The sequence below is a fragment of the Aplosporella prunicola genome, assembly GCF_010093885.1.
Source record: "Aplosporella prunicola CBS 121167 unplaced genomic scaffold K452scaffold_9, whole genome shotgun sequence".
In the NCBI taxonomy this organism is placed as follows: domain Eukaryota; kingdom Fungi; phylum Ascomycota; class Dothideomycetes; order Botryosphaeriales; family Aplosporellaceae; genus Aplosporella; species Aplosporella prunicola.
Window position 1 is genome coordinate 965,593 of NW_022983537.1, and position 15,883 is coordinate 981,475.

Here is a 15,883-nt window from a genome sequence, read left to right on the forward strand (position 1 = left end):
ACTTGCCAGGGCTCGACTACGCAGGTTACTACGGTCGTGCCGACAGTTCTGCCTGTCCCGTCTCCTCAACAGTCGACTATTCTCCAAACGCAGACGTTGACCCAGCCGTGCAATACTTGCCAAGGCTCTACCACACAGATCACGACGGTTGTCCCGACTGTTGTTCCTGTCACGTCCGTTCCTGTCCCGGCGCCTCAGCAGTCGACTGTTTACCAGACGCAAACCCTAACCCAACCGTGCAACACGTGCCAGGGCTCGACTACGCAGATTACTACGGTTGTCCCGACAGTCCTTCCTGTCCCGTCGCCGCAGCAGTCGACTATCTTGCAAACGCAGACTTTGACCCAGCCGTGCAGCACGTGCCAGGGCTCTACCACGCAAGTCACAACGGTGGTTCCGACTGTCGTTCCCGTTACGTCTGCTCCAGTGCAGACGACCACGAACGTCGTCCCTGTTCCGCAGCAGTCGACCATCTATCAGACTCAAACTCTCACCCGGCCGTGCAGCAGCTGCCAAGGCTCGACCACCCAGGTCACTACAGTGGTTCCGACTGTCGTTCCCGTTACCTCCGTACCGGCCCCTCAGCCTTCGACAATCTACCAGACGCAGACGTTAACCCAACCATGCAACACCTGCCAAGGATCAACCACCCAAATCACCACAGTCGTTCCCACCGTCATCCCCGCTACATCTGCTCCAGCTCCTCCAGCTCCACCGGCTCCTCAGCCTTCAACAATCTACCAGACGCAGACGTTAACTCAACCATGCAACACGTGCCCCGGCTCCTCGTCCATCGTCACCACAGTCGTTCCTACAGTCATTCCCGCCACGTCGGTCATCCCGGCCCCGGTTGTCCCTGCCTCCTCGCCCCAGCAGACGACGACTTCGACAAGCGTGGTCCCGGTCCCTCAGCAGTCGACTGTCTATCAGACACAGACGCTCACTAAGCCTTGCAGCACCTGCCCTGGCTCCACTTCTGTTGCTACTACTGTTGTCCCGGTTCCTGTACCTGCTCCAGCTACGAGCGCGCCTGGCGTTGGGCCTGTGCCGGCTCCTGCTCCTAGTGCTCCGGCGCCTGTTGCCCCAGCTCCAGTTCCCAGTGCTCCAGCTGCGAGTGCTCCAGCTGTAAGCGCTCCAGCTCCCGCTCCTAGTGCTCCGGCACCAGTTGCACCAGCTCCAGCTCCCAGTGCTCCTGCTGCTAGCGCTCCGGCTCCGGCTGCTAGTGCTCCAGCACCCGTTGCACCAGCTCCAGCACCCAGCGCCCCCGCTCCCAGCGCACCAGGTGCACCCGCCCCAGCAGCCAGCTCTCCAGCACCAGCACCCAGCGCCCCGGCCCCAGTGGTCAGCCCCGCGACCAGTGCAGCCATCACCACGAGCTCGACCCTCGTCATCGCCTCCAGGAGCACCCTCTACCTCAGCACGACCATTACTCTCCCTTGCAACAGCTGCGCGGGCGGACAGACCAGCTCCGTCGTCCCTGTCCCTGTCCCCGTGGCTCCGGCGCCCGCTCCTTCGGCTCCGGCTGGCTCTCCTGCTCCAGCTCCTGCTCCTGCCCCGGCTCCTCCCGCCTCGGCACCAGCTCCCGCAGCATCAGCCCCAGCCGCTCCTCCCGCCCCCATCGCGCCCGCGCCCGCGCCCGCGCCCCCAGCCAACACGCCCCCCGCCGCCCCGCCAGCCGGCATACCCGCCGTCCCGCCAATCGGCACACCCCACCCCTCAGGGCCCATCATCCCCGCCTCCAACCCACCTGTGGCCAGCTCTCCCGCGCCTGCTCCCAACGCCAGCAACGCACAGCCCCCGGCGGCGCAGCCTTCAGGCACGTCGCCCGCGGTCTCGACGCCGTCGTTTGGTGCCGCAAGCGCGAATGGCGCGGCTGCGAAGAGTGTGGGCGCGCTGGTAGCGGGCGTGGTGGGCGTTTTGGTCATGTTTTAGTTGGTGTTGGGGATGTTGATGGATTTGATGCTGGTGGGGTTGGGTGGTGTGGTGGTGGTTTGGGTTTCTTGTTTATAATATATATATATATATATTTGTGGGGTCTTTTATTTTATAGTTATTTTATTTTATTTTTATTATTTTTATTTTTATTTTTTCATATTTATTTATTTTCTTTCCCTACGCAGCCTCTAGGATTTGAAGTGTGGTTTGCGGTGTGTGGTGGATGAGGTTTAATACTTACCTTTGCTCTTGACATGATGTGAGGAAAATGCTGTGGATGGGTGGTTTGTTGTATGGAGTTTTTTGTTACGTTTTTTTTTTTTCCCTTCCTTCCTTTATCCTTCCTTTCTTTTTGGCACGTGGTTAAAGCGTAGCCTGTAGCGGAGGTTTGTACGTCTGGACGGCGCTGGTATTGGGTAGGTAAGATAAGGTAGGTAAAATAAAATTGAGCTAGGCTTGGGATGGCGGCTATGTGGGTAGGTAGGTGTGTAGGTATTTATGTTTTATACGCGATAAATAATGAGAGGGTAGTCGAACCTATCTATCTATCTAGCTAGCTAGCCGTGTATTGTATTACTTACAGTTCATTTGCTCGATGTGAAGCCATGGTACTTCTTTCCAGCAATCTTTCAGTCTCAAACTCCCGAACCACCTACAAGACCCTATGAAAGCGCGGTATCACAGTCGACATACCCCGGCGGCGTCGCCGCGCCGTTGTGGCTGCCGAGCGGGCTGGCGAGGCTGAGCCCGAGGCCGAGGCCGCGGTTGCGGTTGCGCGCTTGCGTCGTTGGTGCTGCGGAGTAGTGCCGGTGAGCCGGAGCCTGAGTGCTACTGTAGCGCTGTTAGCGCGGGGGTGATGGTCGCAATCTGCTGTATGGTGGGCGGGGGATGGGAAGGATGGGTAGATAGATGGGAAGGATTGTTTATGGAGGAGAGAAGAGGTGGTAGGCTAATAGGTGTTGAGATGCGGTTTGGCTAGCAGGGACTGCGCTGGTGTGGGTGCTGTTATTTATTGTACTCTTTAGTCTTGACTGAGATTGCTGTGGTGCTTTTCGGCCCCAAGGATACTGTATAGTTACGAGTGCAGCCCCAGTGGGTTAGACTGCGTATAGGAACTGCAGCGATTTGGTTGATTGGCTTAAGAATGGTATCGTAGAAGGAGCGACTAAGTTCAGTGGGTTATAAATACATTATACAAGAAGACCACAGCATCCCACACCCCCAGACTAGGCCGTCTTATTACAGTCAACAAAGTTCTTCAGATGGTCGTACTGCGCAGCAGGGTACTGGTCCAAGTCCTCGCCTTCCTCAAGCCTAGCGCACTGCGCGCCGATCTTCAAAAAGCCATCATTGAGTAGCTCGACGGGGACATTCAGCGTCGCCACGCCACCCATCTCGCTCTCGACGCCCATGCGCACCGTCGCCGCGGGGTTGAGCTGCAAGCGCGCCATGCACTGGTCCAGCACCGTGTCGGGGTTCTGCGAAGCGGACACCTTGGGCGCCGTCTGGAACGCTTTCGTGTCCGCCCAGATGACGCAGAGCCTGTACCGCACATTATGTTAGCAGGCAAGTCCTTCGATTTCAGCTTTGCAGCTGCGTACCAGTTGTTGATGTCAAAGTCCTCCGCGGCCACCTGCGGCGGCTTCTGCAGCATGTACGCGCCCCAGCCGGAGCCGAGCTCGGCCTGAGAGGCATGCAGATCCGTGATCGTGCCCATCTTGTTGATCTTCGGGGCGTCGTGCTAGATGTCGTGTTTTGTTAGCGGTGTCGGGCGGTCGAGATGAAGGCTGCGCCGTGTATATAAACTCACGTCCGAGCCCCGGATGTAGCCCAGCAGCTTCGTCGTCCCGTTGCGGTTGACCAGCGGGTTGTCGAAGTTGGGCTTTTGCTCGGTGGGAGCGGCGGCGGCAGACCCGGCCAGGGCCAGCGCCAGGGCAAGCGTCTGCGCGGTCGTGAACTGCATGTTGTGCTGTGGTGCGGTGTAGGGAACGTGTGGGTATTATGTGTAGTCGAAAGTTATAACCGTTTCGGGATAGTGGTGGTAATAGGCTAATGAGTGGATGACTGCTGTCTGGCTAGTTGGGATAGCGCTGATTTTTATACGACTGTGTAGGCTTCGCGCGAAATTAGTTATGGTTTTCTGGCCCCAAGGATGCATGTTCTTTCTCCACTGCATCCCTTTCTGGCGCTGGCTCGGTAAGGCTGTGGAGCGATTCGGATCCCAAAAATGCGGGGTCGGAGAGACCGAGAGGGCCAAAATGGCAAGATGATTGCTGCGATGGTTCCGCAACAGGCTAGAACGGGAGGTTAGGTACTCGTTTGAGCAGAGCCGGTCTGCTATAGTGGAGAGGATCTGTACTTCGACTTCTGCTTTAGTGGTTGCTAATCAAATCCTTCTACCTACCGTTCCTCTTCACCCCTAATTATAGCTGCTATAGCTTCGTAATGCAACATACTTCTCTCCGTGGAGTCCAATTTTCTCCACGGAGCCCTCGCTCTCGCGCTCGCCTTCGCGAGACTGAAGAGCTTGGGGCACTCGTCCGCAGCCACTGTCACGGCGGTCTTCCGCGCCGGCTCATCGATCCACCACCTCTTCCCCATCTCGGCACAGAGTTCACAATTTGACGCTCAACAAGGCCATGAGCGCGGACAATAACAGCCACACGGACACCGCGAACCAAAACGTCGTGTTTGCGCTGAAGGAAAAGACCAAGGAGCTGTTCCCATGCGGCAAGAACGGCTTGCGAGAGAGGCAGACTCATCCGTTCCCTTCTCTTTTATCTATCACCCTGCCCACCCAACCAAAACGGAGAAAGGACGGGAGAAGATACACTTGCGTGTAGAAGCTAACGGCAAACGCAGTGTGCACCGATATCGACGGTAGCCTAGACACGTCCAGCGGCGTCCTGCTGTACGACAACGTGCCCATCAGCGGCGAACGCTGCGAGACCCAGGGCTAGGCTCTCCACGACACCTGCCTCGAGTTCGCGTGCCCGAGCCCTACTACCGGCAGCTCGACCGTCCAGCTGGGACCGATTGGCCGATGCTGAGTTCGAGGGCGTTTGTCTTTAGTTCGAGGCTTGGCCGCTGGTGGTCAAGAACACTGCTGGCTGCATGTGTAGAGTAGACGGTGTTCGCCTGCCATCGTTCGTCGTCCACTGAAAGGAGAAGGACTTCACAGGAGGCTTGTCCGGAGCTTGTTGGTCTAGTTCCAGACGCAACAAGTGAGGGCCCTGAGGTCGCACACGCGCGCGCCGAGCCGTCTCACGGCATGCATGAGCAGCGAGACTGTGAAGTGAGGTTTGAGTTAGACGGGCCCTGTGTCACAGTCAACAGTCACAGCTCGCCACCACTGAGTCGCTCGCAGCCATCGGATCTATTTTTGGCCGCACCGAGCGGGGGACGGGCCGAGCGGGCATCACGCGGACCCATCCGTGCCATGATCCATCCACCCATCCCAGAGCACATCGCATCGCTGGCAGCAGCAGTGGCGACGGAGCGCGGCACAGCTCCGTACGCAAGCCAATACAGACGACCCGATCTCTCGGACTCTTCTTCTTCTTCTACTCTAACTAGCACTCCTATTTGTAAGTCGACAGCGTCCGCCGTCTCCGCCGCCACGGCCCTTGACATCAGCCGAGCCAGCCCGGCGCGGGGCCGGGACCTCGTATCGTCTTCCAGAAAGGCGATGGCGCGGCGATCGGGAGGACGGGATTGGGTGGAGGCAGGGCGGGCGCTCGAAAGGGGAATACGAGATGGTCTGTGGGCCGGCTAGAGTAGTTTGTCCTCGGCTGCACTACTGACGTCGGCCTGCGCGAGAGCTGAGAGCTCACGGGCTTTTTCGCCCAGACGCGCCATGACGCCCGGCCAAGAGACGTGGTCGCGCGGATACGAGCCGCCGTGTGTTGTAGGCTTGCACCACGGCTGGCTATATAAACAGGGGCTGCGTGCCGCAGTGGAGGTGGCTTCTGTACGACAAACCTCATCCTCCTTCATCTCCAGCAAGCACCTCCAAAAAACAAATCCACCGTCTCAAACCACAATCACCACCACCACCAAAACAACAACAATGCAGCTCACGACGATCCTCCCCGCCCTGGCCCTCGCCCTCACCGCGACCGCCGCCCCCGCCGGCAGCTGCCCCGGCCCGGCGCCCGCGCCCGTCGAGGACAACCTCAAGCTCTTCGGCCTGGTGGCCATCCGCTCGGGCTCGCCGATCCAGTACGCGTCGGTGACGGCGCAGGGCAGCAACATCTGGCTCAACCAGGCCGTGACGGCCGACTGCGACTCGGACGCCGCGAACCAGGGCACCGTCTTCGCGCTCAAGGAGGACACCAAGGAGCTGTTCCTGTACGGCCAGGAGGGCGCGCGCGAGAAGCAAATCCGTACGTTCCCCACCTAGGTACCTAGAAGTCTTCAGACGCACAAAGCTAACGACGCAACAACAGTCTTCACCGACCGCAGCGGCATGGGCCGCGGCGTCCTGCAGTACGGCAACGCGCCCATCAGCGGCGGCCGCCTCGAGACCCAGGGCTGGGCCGTCAATGGCACGCACCTGGAGTTTGCGGGCCAGGACTCGTGGATCGCCTGCCCGTACAAGGACGGCACGTACGTCGTCTCGCTGGGCCTGATTGACGGCTCGCGCACCGACTGCCTCGGCTTCGCTGCTAGGCCTGTCGAGCTGGATAGCGCTGTTGGCTGTGTTTATAACTAGGTGGAAGAGGTTGGATGGGTGTTGGGGGAGTTGAGGAAATGCGCTATGATGGTGTTGGAGGGCTTAATGTAATGCGATGCGTGTAACCAATCAATCAATCAAAAATATATATATATATATATATATATAATTAATTAATTTAAATATGTTGTACTCCCTCACTTCCTTTCTTTAGCGCATCGTGACTCCGTTTCTCCATTGGCGCCAAGTGCAGCAACTGCCTGCCAAACACAAGCCTCTGGTCTCGGCACCGCCATGCATACATACCCGTCAGCATTGCTGTTTACTATTGACTATTTACCTTTTACCTTCATATCCACCACCTGCAAAACAACCAACCAACCAAACAACCAACACGCCAACGTCCGTCAGGCCGTCACCGCGACCCAAGATGCACCGTCTAGCGAGACAGGGGACAACACAAGCAGTCCCTACCGAGCACGCCTTGTCTAGCTCATAGCCCGGGTCCTAGGTATGGATGTAAAGGTCTTAGAGCACGCAGAGGCGCTATACTTCGGAGCTGGGTCGCTTCTTCTCCTCCGTACACGTATCACTGTCTCGCAAGACGGTCAAGATTGTTTTGCGGTGACGGATATACAGGATATATGCAGCAACAACTAGCTAGCTATTTAATCCCAGTTCCGTCCTATCCTATCCCATCCCATCCCATCCCATCCGTTCAAGCTGGACGCCATGATATGCTATATGCTCCCCGGCCCCCCCGCCGTCCATCCATCCAGCCATCCCACCATCCCATGGCACAAAAAACCCACCCACACACATCCACACCTAGAATGCAGTGCAACAGCGCGGTACACAGCGCGATCCAGTCCAGTTAAAAAACGCAAAAAGCCTTTCCCTTCTTTCCCCCTTGCCCCGGCCGTAGCCTGGCGCTCTGTTTGCTATGTTACTCATTCCTACTCATCCGCCCGCCCGTCCGCCTGTTCATCCGTCCATCTATCCATCCATCCATCCGTCCAGGGATATCAATCGCACCTCCAGAAATCACAAACACGACCTTACGCCGCCGCACCAAGCCCCAAGCCCACGCCCTCGCCCTCTCCCCCTCCCCCACCAACAGAGCCCCCCTCCTCCCCCCTACCACCAGCACCCAGTCCCACGCCCCCCCTCCGTCCCGCAACCACAGCGCCCAAGCACCTTCCCACAGCCTCCAGATCCCCCAACAGCGTCACATGCCCACGATCACTGCTGACCACGCCCCCCTTCATAACGCTATACCCCTCGGGAAGCATGGCGGCCCTAGCAAGGACGACGCCATCCCCACTCGCAAACGCGAGCTCGTCGTACGCGTCCGCGCGGCGGATGGCCTCGCGCCCTGCCACCCGCGCGCCGTACACCGTCGGGATGCTCTTGCCGTAGATGACGGCCGTGGGGGGATACGCGTTTTGCGCCGAGAGAGCGGGCTGGTGCGCGAGCTGTTGCTTGAAGGTTTTGACTTCGGCGAGCGTGCGCGTGAGGTACGCGAGCGCTTTGTCGCGCGGGAGCGTGACGGCCGTGGCGACGTTGTTGCCCGTGGAGCCGAACTCGCTGCTGCTGCGGCTGCGGCAGTGCTCGCCGTTTGCGGTTGTCGTCGTGGCAGCCGAGGCCTGTTGTTGTTGTTGCTGCTGCTGCTGCTGCTGCTGTTGGTGGTGCGAGTTATTGCCCATCTGCGGCGCCATGCCCGAGTTTGCGGCGCCGCCTTCGGCTTCCGCCTCCGCGCGCGCCGTCTTCGCCGCTGACGCCTCCCGCGCTTTCGCGTCCTCGCTGCTCGTGTTGAAGCCGAACATGCTGCTGCTGGGGCTGTGGCCCGTCTTGGAGACGGAGCCCTTGCGCCCAATGCCCGGGATGTTCGGCAGCACGCTGGCCATGCTGCTGACGATGCCGGCCATGCCCGTCGGCGGGGGCGCAGTCAGGGCCGGCAGCGCCGGCGCCACGCACGGCGACAGGGCGTTGTCGATCCACGTCTTGACGTCGAAGAAATCTACCGGGTATTCTTCCTTGGTGTTCTTGTCGAAGAAGCACTTGCCCTCGAGCGGGAGCAGGGCGAAGCTTGTGCGGATGGTGAAGTTGACCTGGGCGGTGAGGACGCGCGAGCTGAGGAGGACGTCGTCGCCATTGCGCAGCGGGCCGAGGATGTTGACGCACGTCGTGGGCGTGCCGGCGTAGATGACACCGGCGAACAGCTCGGGGCGTTGGTTAACGGCGTGGCGGGTGATGAGACCGCCCAGGCTGTGGGCGATGACAATGGCGCCGCGCTTCTCGGGCGCGACGCCTGGCTGGTTGCAGGGCAGCGACTCCAGAAAGGCGATCAACTTGCGCGAAAGCAGGTGCGGGCTGAGGCGCCAATCGTAACCGTAGTCGTGGACGCGCAGGTCGCCGTTCTTGGCGTTGTCGGATGCGCGCAGCCGTTTGAACAGCCGGCGCGCAATGTCGACCGGCCCAATGTGCGTGAGCATCCCCCCCGGGATCACGCGTTCCTCCATTGTTTCCTCGTCCTCGGCGTTCAACCCCACCTCCAGATCGACCTTGCGCAGGTTTAGCCCGACCTTGATCGGCACCCACAGCTGCCTGTGCGGTGGCTCGGCGCTGCGCAGGATCGAGCCTCGATACCCTCCCAGGATCACCACGTCGCCCGTGACGTCCTGCACCGCTTTGGTAAAGTGCGGGTGATGCGCCGCGTTTGAGCCCGACATGCCCGCCGTGCCCTGTCGCGGGCTCTTTTTTGGCAGGGGAATGGAATCACGATTTATAGTCAGCGAGCTGGGCGCTCTTTTTCTCTGATGGCCGTCACCTTTAATCGACGTCGAGCGTCCGCGCGTGAGATCGGTCAGTGATGATGATATGCCGAGGTTCGGCATCGATGGTATAAACTTAAAGTTTGCGTCTTGCCAGCTATCTTTGATGGCCTTGACCCTGCTGTTGACCTGCTCTTGGACGTGCTCGAACCGGCTGTCATCCCCCAGCGACGATGCCCGCGACAACGACCGACTGAGCGCCAAAGACTCGTCCGAGGCCGTCCGCCGCAACCGGCGGTCGTGGGACACCTGCCTGTTGATCGACAGATTGTGGCTGTCCTCGTTTGACCCATTGGACGGTGTTTCCGACTGCTGGTCGTCGTGTCGGACGTTTTGTATCGTCGAGCGTCTGTTGGAACCCGGTCGTCCAGACGTCAACGTCTCCGAGCTCGATGACATATCTGGCTTCGGGCTCGGAATCAGGGTTTGCGACCGCCGGGGCCGCGAGCTAGTCGTGCCATCCGTGCCAAACTTGGACTCGGAATTGTGGTTGTTCGACAAGCCCGGAAAGGAAAAGTTCAGCAGGTTTGGGCTCTTGGGCATTGGAATGGAAGGCATGGAGGGCATGGCCGATGTCAGGCGCTTTCGGAGAGCCTCAGTGTTGGCACCCCACGATGCTCGCCGTCGGTGCCCGGTGAGGCTGTCACGTAGAGACAATCGCACGCCATCGGTGCGCTGGAAGCTCTTGGGACCGGCGCGCCACGGGGATGGTAACCTCTGTTTTGGTTCTTGTATTGTCGGTACCTCTGCCTGCCGGCCCAGAGCGGGAGTGCCCGGCGTGCCCGGTGTGCCCAGCTCCTGCGACTTGGGTGTCGGCGGACCGGTCGACTCCCATATCTGCCTCTCCGTTATCACGTCCAGTTCGTTCTGCCTGTCCTGCCCCAGCGGCCCCCCCTCGACGTCGTCCATGGCGGCGGCCTTCTCGGCCGCCGGGGTGGTGGGCGAAGTGTAGTGCGACTGAGCATGACCAATGCTGAAGCCGACGAGCGACTGGGCATCCTGAGCGGGGTATTCGGTGGAGGGGCCCGTTTCGTCGTCGGAGGGGGAGCTGTTGTCGGAGGGTTGTATTATGTCATTGTAGCGGATATCGGCAAGGGCGGTAGGCATGGTTGGTGGGTTGCAGCGTGTCGGCGTGCCGAACTCCATGGAACATATGGAGCGGACAATTCAGGGCGGACAAGAGAGTGCTAAAGTCCTCAGGCGGGCATGGATGGGGGCCTCAGCAACGAGGCAGTGCATGGTAGTTTCCGTCAACAGCCGCGGTGCAGAAAAGGAACGTATTCGTACGGATGCCAGCCGCACCAACTGGAGGGCAGTGCTTTCTCGCGAGCCCTGAGCTCCATGGCTCCCGCAGCAGAGCAGCTGACAAAGAGGAAACAATGTCGTCACATCCTTCTCAGGAGTCCACTATCCAACCTGTCAAAGGCCCCCAATCCTTCCATCGGTCTGCCAACTGCCGACAAACTCCCGTCCGGCGCCGAAAACTACCGATCTACAAACTTACTATTCGGGTGTTATTATTGTTTCCAACACCTATAAACAACTACCCGCGGCTTTCCAACTCCTGCCGGCGCACTTCGCTTCCCGGAAGCTCGTACCGCACCTCTTCCCTATCACTGTGGGTCGCTATTTGGACCGTCTGGCCCCCTGCCTCGACCATCCCCCCGTAACGGACATCCCGCCGCGTGCTCACCGTTGGGGCAATCAAAGGGGTACCTAGCCGCCAACGACAACCGCTCCACCGCCAGGCTGTGTTGTGTCTTTGCAGCTCTGTTGGTGGCCGTCTTTCTGCACCTCAAGCACCACATGAGCGCACCGATGCCGACCACAGCCAAAACAGCCCCAACATCCCCAACGTCCACTTTTGCACCAAGCATCATGACTCCATAGCCGAAGGAGTCGCTCAAAAAACCAATGAACCGGTGGTTTGGGTCAAGGGGCGCAGGCTTGGCATTCCCGTCTGCTTCCCGCCCAATACCGGCGGGCTCCATAGCCTTTCCACGAACCGTAAAACATCGCACCATCATCATCAGAGACTCGATGCTCGTTACGTCCCGTGCGAAGGCCTCGCGACTCTTCCCGAGGCCGTTATTGGAGTTGCTGGGCCCCGGCGCGTGGCTGAGCAGCTGACCGAATTATTGAAATTCTGCTCAAGGTATTTCTTGCATGATGATTAGCTCGAACTTGTACGTCCTATCATCGCTGGACGACGACAGTATTCAGAGAAAGTACAGCGTCTGGATGTCCTCGATTGGGTTCTAGTGTGAGGCTGAGAAGGACGAAAGGGACTTGAGGGAGATGGTAAAGACTTTTACCCCTGAAGCGGACGTAAATTCTAGGTAGGTGAGAACATTTTCCTTTCGAAGTAGTGGTTTGTGGTGCGAGAGGTAGTATAGAAGGTAGGTGTCCAATCTCCCTATCAGTTTGCCCCCAGATTTTGCCATGTAGCTATGGACAACTCTTAGAAATTCAGACGAATATGTATAAAAGTTAAGCAAGAGCTCGGATACGTATGCCAAGGAAATATCCAATAGTTCGGAGTGAGAGTCTGTCGCCCGTAACACTCGCAAAGTCCCAAAAACCCCTTTACCAAACTGCCGAGTACGAGAAAGCCACCGTAAAAGCAGTCCAAACTTGCAGATCTGATCTGCCAGCCGTACAGGCACTAGAAATTTTACTTTGGTAAAATAGCCCATCCAGGAAAACTCTTTGCTGGTATTGTCTACCTTGGCCATGGGAAAGTTATCATCTGGATTGGACTCCGAGAACGAGAATCAGTTTTCTTTGGTTACCTAGGATCCTAGAGTCCCCCGTCACCGCATGGAGGCGTATGGAATTCCCTGCAGGCGCCTTTGGTGAGTTACTGGATCCGTAGGAGCGCTCGCACACAACGAAACCTCCATTGTTGCCTAACTTTGAAGTTCGAGGCTAGCCACAAAGTCCAATGCTATGTCGACAGGCTTTTGTCGAGGTCGGGCGAGTGACATCAGATCTAGGAAGAAGGAGTAGAAATTTGGACAACCACCCGGAATCCTCCAAAGTACCCAGGCGACTAGGACATGCAGTAGTCATCCCGACAAACAGACGAATTAGAAGAGTATAGCTGTCCCACACTCGTTAAAGCGCAACCTTTATCACATCCCCGAACCTGGGTATCCACCAACTCCAAATAAGCTCGTTGCCTAGAAAAGCCATGTTTCCGCCCCCAGACCCAGTCAATCAGCCGCCACAGCCGTTCCAAGCGCCGAGCCGACTCAGAGCCTCCTCAAAAACATCACAACTCCTAGGTCGGGGGCAGTTGCATCTTCAAAGCCCCACCCATTCTCTAAATTGTTATGTGGGCGGAGGATTTGATCCCAGTTGGTAAGGAAATTCTCTCATTACAACCCTTCCAATCAGAGATCTGGATCTTTATAAAGAATCTTCCACTGCAAAAAAGATCTGCCCTCTCATCACTCAGCAGCTATAGCTTGGCGACGATACCCGCATCTTATCCGCAATGCCGTACCCACGCCAAGCGCGTAGGACCACACGCGGTTAAGATCACCGGGAGTGGCGTGTCGCAGGCGCCGTCCCAGGGCCCGACAGGACGGGACACGGGCCCCGGCGCGATGTGCAGCATGCATGAACAGCTCCGCAGCACATCCAACAGGCAGCACGCACCTAACGACAAGGCCGAGAAACGGCAGTTTCGCGAGGGTATCAAGGCCCTTGGACGCGGCGGCGGCGGCAGCCAGTCAGCTCAGCAGCGCCTGAGACGGGCGCGACGACGCCGATCCGAATGCCTCCTTTCGAGCCGAAAGTGGACGCGCCTGAGGCCAGACATGTCTCGGACCCGATGTCGCTTGGGGAACAACGCCGCCCGAGCGCTTATTTCGCGACGCTTGCGGGGCGGCCGTGCCGCGCCGCGCCGCGCACACGCGAGCGGTTGTCCAGGTCGAGTCGCGAAAAAAATAGGACGGCCTTTCTACAAAGGAGTAGCGAAGTAGGTGGGAAGACGGGCGGCTGCTGGATAGCTCGATACGAAATACCTAGAAGAGACGCCCCGCCACCTACCTACCTACCCTACCTATACCTGTCTACTGGTCCACCATCAATCACCTCACTCCTCCTCCCCCCACAACAATAACGACAGTCAATGATTCTAAAAAAGCGGTTCGCAGCGCTGCTGGCGGCTCTGCTCTTCTCGACGCTGTTCCTCGTCCAGCAATGGCAGCAGCTGCGCGGGGTGTTCTGGGCGCAGCAGCAGCTCTGGGGCCCCGAATGGCCGGCCAACGCCACGCTCGGCTTCGGCGCCGTCCTCGCCGTCTCCGGGCCCGATAGCCCGCGTCGCTCCGCCCTGCTGCAGGCTGCTAATGTCACGGGGCTCGAGCTCACGGTTCCGGACCAGCCGCGTTGGACCGAGGAGCATGTTGACGCGTTTAATAAGGCCCTGGAGCCTACGGAGCAGGGCACCGGGCGTGGTTCTGTCTTTTCTTGGTTGTCGCATGCTAATGCTGTACAGTGGTATGTATGCTCCTCTGTGTTGTTACTGCTGCGCTTTTTTCCTTCGTCATCATCATCTTTTTCTTTTTCGTTTTCTTCTCCATTTCTTCTTCCTCTTCATCATCATCATCGTCGTCGTCATCTTCTTCTTTTCAATCTCTTCATCCTCTTCTCCCTCTCAGCGCTACGACGCCGCCTCCGCCCTAGCTAACCACGCATCACTGCCGCCTCGCCACAGGTTCCTAGACTCAGGGCTCGAGACAGCGCTGATAATCGAAGACGACGTAGACTGGGACATCCACCTGCGCAGCGTACAGATCCCGGCCGCGGCAGCATCGACGCGCGACCTCCTCGCCAGCTCGTATGCCAGCGACAGCAGCAGCAGTAGCCGCGGCGGGAACAGAGGCTACTATTGGGGCAACCCCGCCGCGTGGGACGTCCTCTGGGTAGGCCACTGCGGCGACTGGTTCCAGGAAATCCAGGACGGCATCGGCCGCCCGGGCTTCCATGCCCCGAGCAACTTGACCACGGTCGGTGCGCGCTTGTTCAATGACTCGTCGTTGCCGACGCGCGCCGATCTGCATCCGTTTACGAGGGACTTTTTTGATGCGCTGCAGGTGCCTGAGGGCATGCGGTTTGTGCATAACTCGATCCTGCCGCTCTGCACCGTAAGTGCTATACCATTTGTCTCGGCCCGTTCCGCACTGTGATGCCAACCAAGCTACCGGCCGACCAAACAAACAACAACAGACAGCCCAACTAACCCCGCCACCAGTTCGGCTACGCCATCAACCGACCCTCAGCACAGCGCCTCCTCTCCGAGATCGCCAACTCCTCCGCCCCCCTCGACCCCGCCTTCGACATGGCCATGATGCACGGCTGCAAGTACAAGGGCCTGCGCTGCTACACGGTCAACCCGGAGCTGTTCCACCACGTGCTGGGCGACAGCCTGATCGCGGCCGTGGACCAGCGCGAAGAGATCTTCCCGCCGCCGGTCGACGCTGCGGGTTTCGACCAGACGCGCGAACGAAACGAGACGAGTAATGTCGCTTGCGGCTTCTGGAGCGGGGACTTTGCTTTTGATTCGGCTGAGCGGTTGGAGGTGCTGAGGGAGGAGGTGGGCAGGAAGGGACGGTGTTTGAAGCCGGGGAGGGAGGGTATGCCTCCTGCTGTTGGTGAGGGGGGCATCCCTAGTGGTGGTGGGGAAGGTATCCCTAGTGGTGATGGGGTGGAGGAGGGTGGGAATTAATGCGTTTTTAAGGGCGTTGTGGCGGTCTGTATTACCCGCTTTGTGAAGCGTATTCATTCATGTGGCTGCTGTTAATGTTTGTCCGCTAGCAGCGCGTAGACGTCTTTTGTTCAGCTTTCCTTTCCCTCCTGTCCATAATACCACGAACTGTACCCAGTGCCGGACACTGCCTGCATAGCAAACGTACACAGTAGCATGTGGGCACGAGTGCATCAGAAATAGCATTCGTATAGCTCCACAGCAGCGGGACAAGGCGAAGAAGAAAGACCCAATAAGCAGGTAACCGCCGCATTCACGCGAGCAGCGCAAACAAAACAGCGCAGTGACGAGCACCAACTAAGCCGGGCCTAGGTACCTACCAAAAAGACCCGACACCACCACGCCCAGACCAAAAATAAGAGTCAACCACCAAGCGCCGTCTCCCGAGCAAACCCACACTCCCAATCCAGTATCAAGCTCGCAGGCAAAGTGCCAAACTAACTGGCTGAGGTCCTGTGAGAGCCCGTAAGGGTGAGTAGGTAATGGGGTCGGCGGGATGGGTTTGCGCGGCCGGGATATCCTCGCCGCCGTGGATACCTAGCTAGCTAGCTATATATGGCAACTGCTCGTGTGTTTGATGCCGTTCGCGCACTACTCACTGCTTAGGCAGGGGCTGTCAGTCAACCTCATCCAAACTAACACACCACACCCCTAAACCCAGTCATC

At 58.6% G+C, this 15,883-nt stretch overlaps 8 protein-coding genes across 8 annotated transcripts; 5 read left to right on the plus strand and 3 right to left on the minus strand.

Annotated features, from left to right (window-relative positions):
* Positions 1 to 9: 9 nt before the first annotated feature.
* Positions 10 to 2,536, plus strand: K452DRAFT_297212 (uncharacterized protein; the record flags this gene model as incomplete). Its single annotated transcript, XM_033541998.1, has 2 exons — positions 10 to 1,896; positions 2,519 to 2,536. Coding segments are annotated over 2 exons (1,905 nt in total), but the record flags the coding sequence as incomplete, so codon positions are not given.
* A 534-nt stretch (positions 2,537 to 3,070) lies between these two features.
* On the minus strand, positions 3,071 to 4,062 carry K452DRAFT_357784 (uncharacterized protein). Its single transcript, XM_033546144.1, has 3 exons — positions 3,746 to 4,062; positions 3,537 to 3,676; positions 3,071 to 3,477 (listed from the first exon to the last, which is right to left on the minus strand). The coding sequence occupies exons 1-3, from the start codon at positions 3,896 to 3,898 to the stop codon at positions 3,162 to 3,164; spliced, it is 609 nt and encodes a 202-aa protein (XP_033399197.1). The 5' UTR covers positions 3,899 to 4,062; the 3' UTR covers positions 3,071 to 3,161.
* Positions 4,063 to 5,292: 1,230 nt separating this feature from the next.
* Positions 5,293 to 5,770, plus strand: K452DRAFT_171821 (uncharacterized protein). Its single transcript, XM_033535801.1, has one exon. The coding sequence runs from the start codon at positions 5,375 to 5,377 to the stop codon at positions 5,708 to 5,710; it is 336 nt and encodes a 111-aa protein (XP_033399198.1). The 5' UTR covers positions 5,293 to 5,374; the 3' UTR covers positions 5,711 to 5,770.
* Positions 5,771 to 5,972: 202 nt separating this feature from the next.
* Positions 5,973 to 6,809, plus strand: K452DRAFT_317617 (uncharacterized protein). The gene is made up of 2 exons (XM_033544084.1): positions 5,973 to 6,320; positions 6,384 to 6,809. Exons 1-2 carry the CDS (start codon positions 6,005 to 6,007, stop codon positions 6,647 to 6,649), a joined length of 582 nt encoding a protein of 193 aa, XP_033399199.1. The 5' UTR covers positions 5,973 to 6,004; the 3' UTR covers positions 6,650 to 6,809.
* A 406-nt stretch (positions 6,810 to 7,215) lies between these two features.
* Positions 7,216 to 7,578, plus strand: K452DRAFT_171827 (uncharacterized protein). Its single transcript, XM_033535802.1, has one exon. It carries the CDS (start codon positions 7,255 to 7,257, stop codon positions 7,486 to 7,488), a length of 234 nt encoding a protein of 77 aa, XP_033399200.1. The 5' UTR covers positions 7,216 to 7,254; the 3' UTR covers positions 7,489 to 7,578.
* On the minus strand, positions 7,284 to 10,723 carry K452DRAFT_286322 (uncharacterized protein). The gene has a single exon (XM_033540273.1). It carries the CDS (start codon positions 10,588 to 10,590, stop codon positions 7,669 to 7,671), a length of 2,922 nt encoding a protein of 973 aa, XP_033399201.1. The 5' UTR covers positions 10,591 to 10,723; the 3' UTR covers positions 7,284 to 7,668.
* A 285-nt stretch (positions 10,724 to 11,008) lies between these two features.
* Positions 11,009 to 11,588, minus strand: K452DRAFT_171845 (uncharacterized protein). Its single transcript, XM_033535803.1, has one exon. The coding sequence runs from the start codon at positions 11,472 to 11,474 to the stop codon at positions 11,058 to 11,060; it is 417 nt and encodes a 138-aa protein (XP_033399202.1). The 5' UTR covers positions 11,475 to 11,588; the 3' UTR covers positions 11,009 to 11,057.
* Positions 11,589 to 13,478: 1,890 nt separating this feature from the next.
* On the plus strand, positions 13,479 to 15,676 carry K452DRAFT_269044 (glycosyltransferase family 25 protein). The gene is made up of 4 exons (XM_033538924.1): positions 13,479 to 13,950; positions 14,168 to 14,597; positions 14,705 to 15,457; positions 15,530 to 15,676. Exons 1-3 carry the CDS (start codon positions 13,583 to 13,585, stop codon positions 15,176 to 15,178), a joined length of 1,272 nt encoding a protein of 423 aa, XP_033399203.1. The 5' UTR covers positions 13,479 to 13,582; the 3' UTR covers positions 15,179 to 15,457; positions 15,530 to 15,676.
* Positions 15,677 to 15,883: the final 207 nt, after the last annotated feature.

Excerpts from the sequence above, each read along its gene's own strand:
- K452DRAFT_357784 (XM_033546144.1), bottom strand. The coding sequence starts at position 3,898 with ATGCAGTTCACGACCGCGCAGACGCTTGCCCTGGCGCTGGCCCTGGCC. Across the intron at positions 3,677-3,745 it reads GCTACATCCGGGGCTCGGAC|CACGACGCCCCGAAGATCAA; the intron begins GTGAGTTTATAT and ends CACGACATCTAG. Across the intron at positions 3,478-3,536 it reads GACTTTGACATCAACAACTG|GCTCTGCGTCATCTGGGCGG; the intron begins GTACGCAGCTGC and ends TGTGCGGTACAG.
- K452DRAFT_171821 (XM_033535801.1), top strand. The coding sequence starts at position 5,375 with ATGATCCATCCACCCATCCCAGAGCACATCGCATCGCTGGCAGCAGCA.
- K452DRAFT_317617 (XM_033544084.1), top strand. The coding sequence starts at position 6,005 with ATGCAGCTCACGACGATCCTCCCCGCCCTGGCCCTCGCCCTCACCGCG. Across the intron at positions 6,321-6,383 it reads CGCGCGCGAGAAGCAAATCC|TCTTCACCGACCGCAGCGGC; the intron begins GTACGTTCCCCA and ends ACGCAACAACAG.
- K452DRAFT_171827 (XM_033535802.1), top strand. The coding sequence starts at position 7,255 with ATGCAGCAACAACTAGCTAGCTATTTAATCCCAGTTCCGTCCTATCCT.
- K452DRAFT_286322 (XM_033540273.1), bottom strand. The coding sequence starts at position 10,590 with ATGGAGTTCGGCACGCCGACACGCTGCAACCCACCAACCATGCCTACC.
- K452DRAFT_171845 (XM_033535803.1), bottom strand. The coding sequence starts at position 11,474 with ATGATGATGGTGCGATGTTTTACGGTTCGTGGAAAGGCTATGGAGCCC.
- K452DRAFT_269044 (XM_033538924.1), top strand. The coding sequence starts at position 13,583 with ATGATTCTAAAAAAGCGGTTCGCAGCGCTGCTGGCGGCTCTGCTCTTC. Across the intron at positions 13,951-14,167 it reads CATGCTAATGCTGTACAGTG|GTTCCTAGACTCAGGGCTCG; the intron begins GTATGTATGCTC and ends GCCTCGCCACAG. Across the intron at positions 14,598-14,704 it reads CGATCCTGCCGCTCTGCACC|TTCGGCTACGCCATCAACCG; the intron begins GTAAGTGCTATA and ends CCCCGCCACCAG.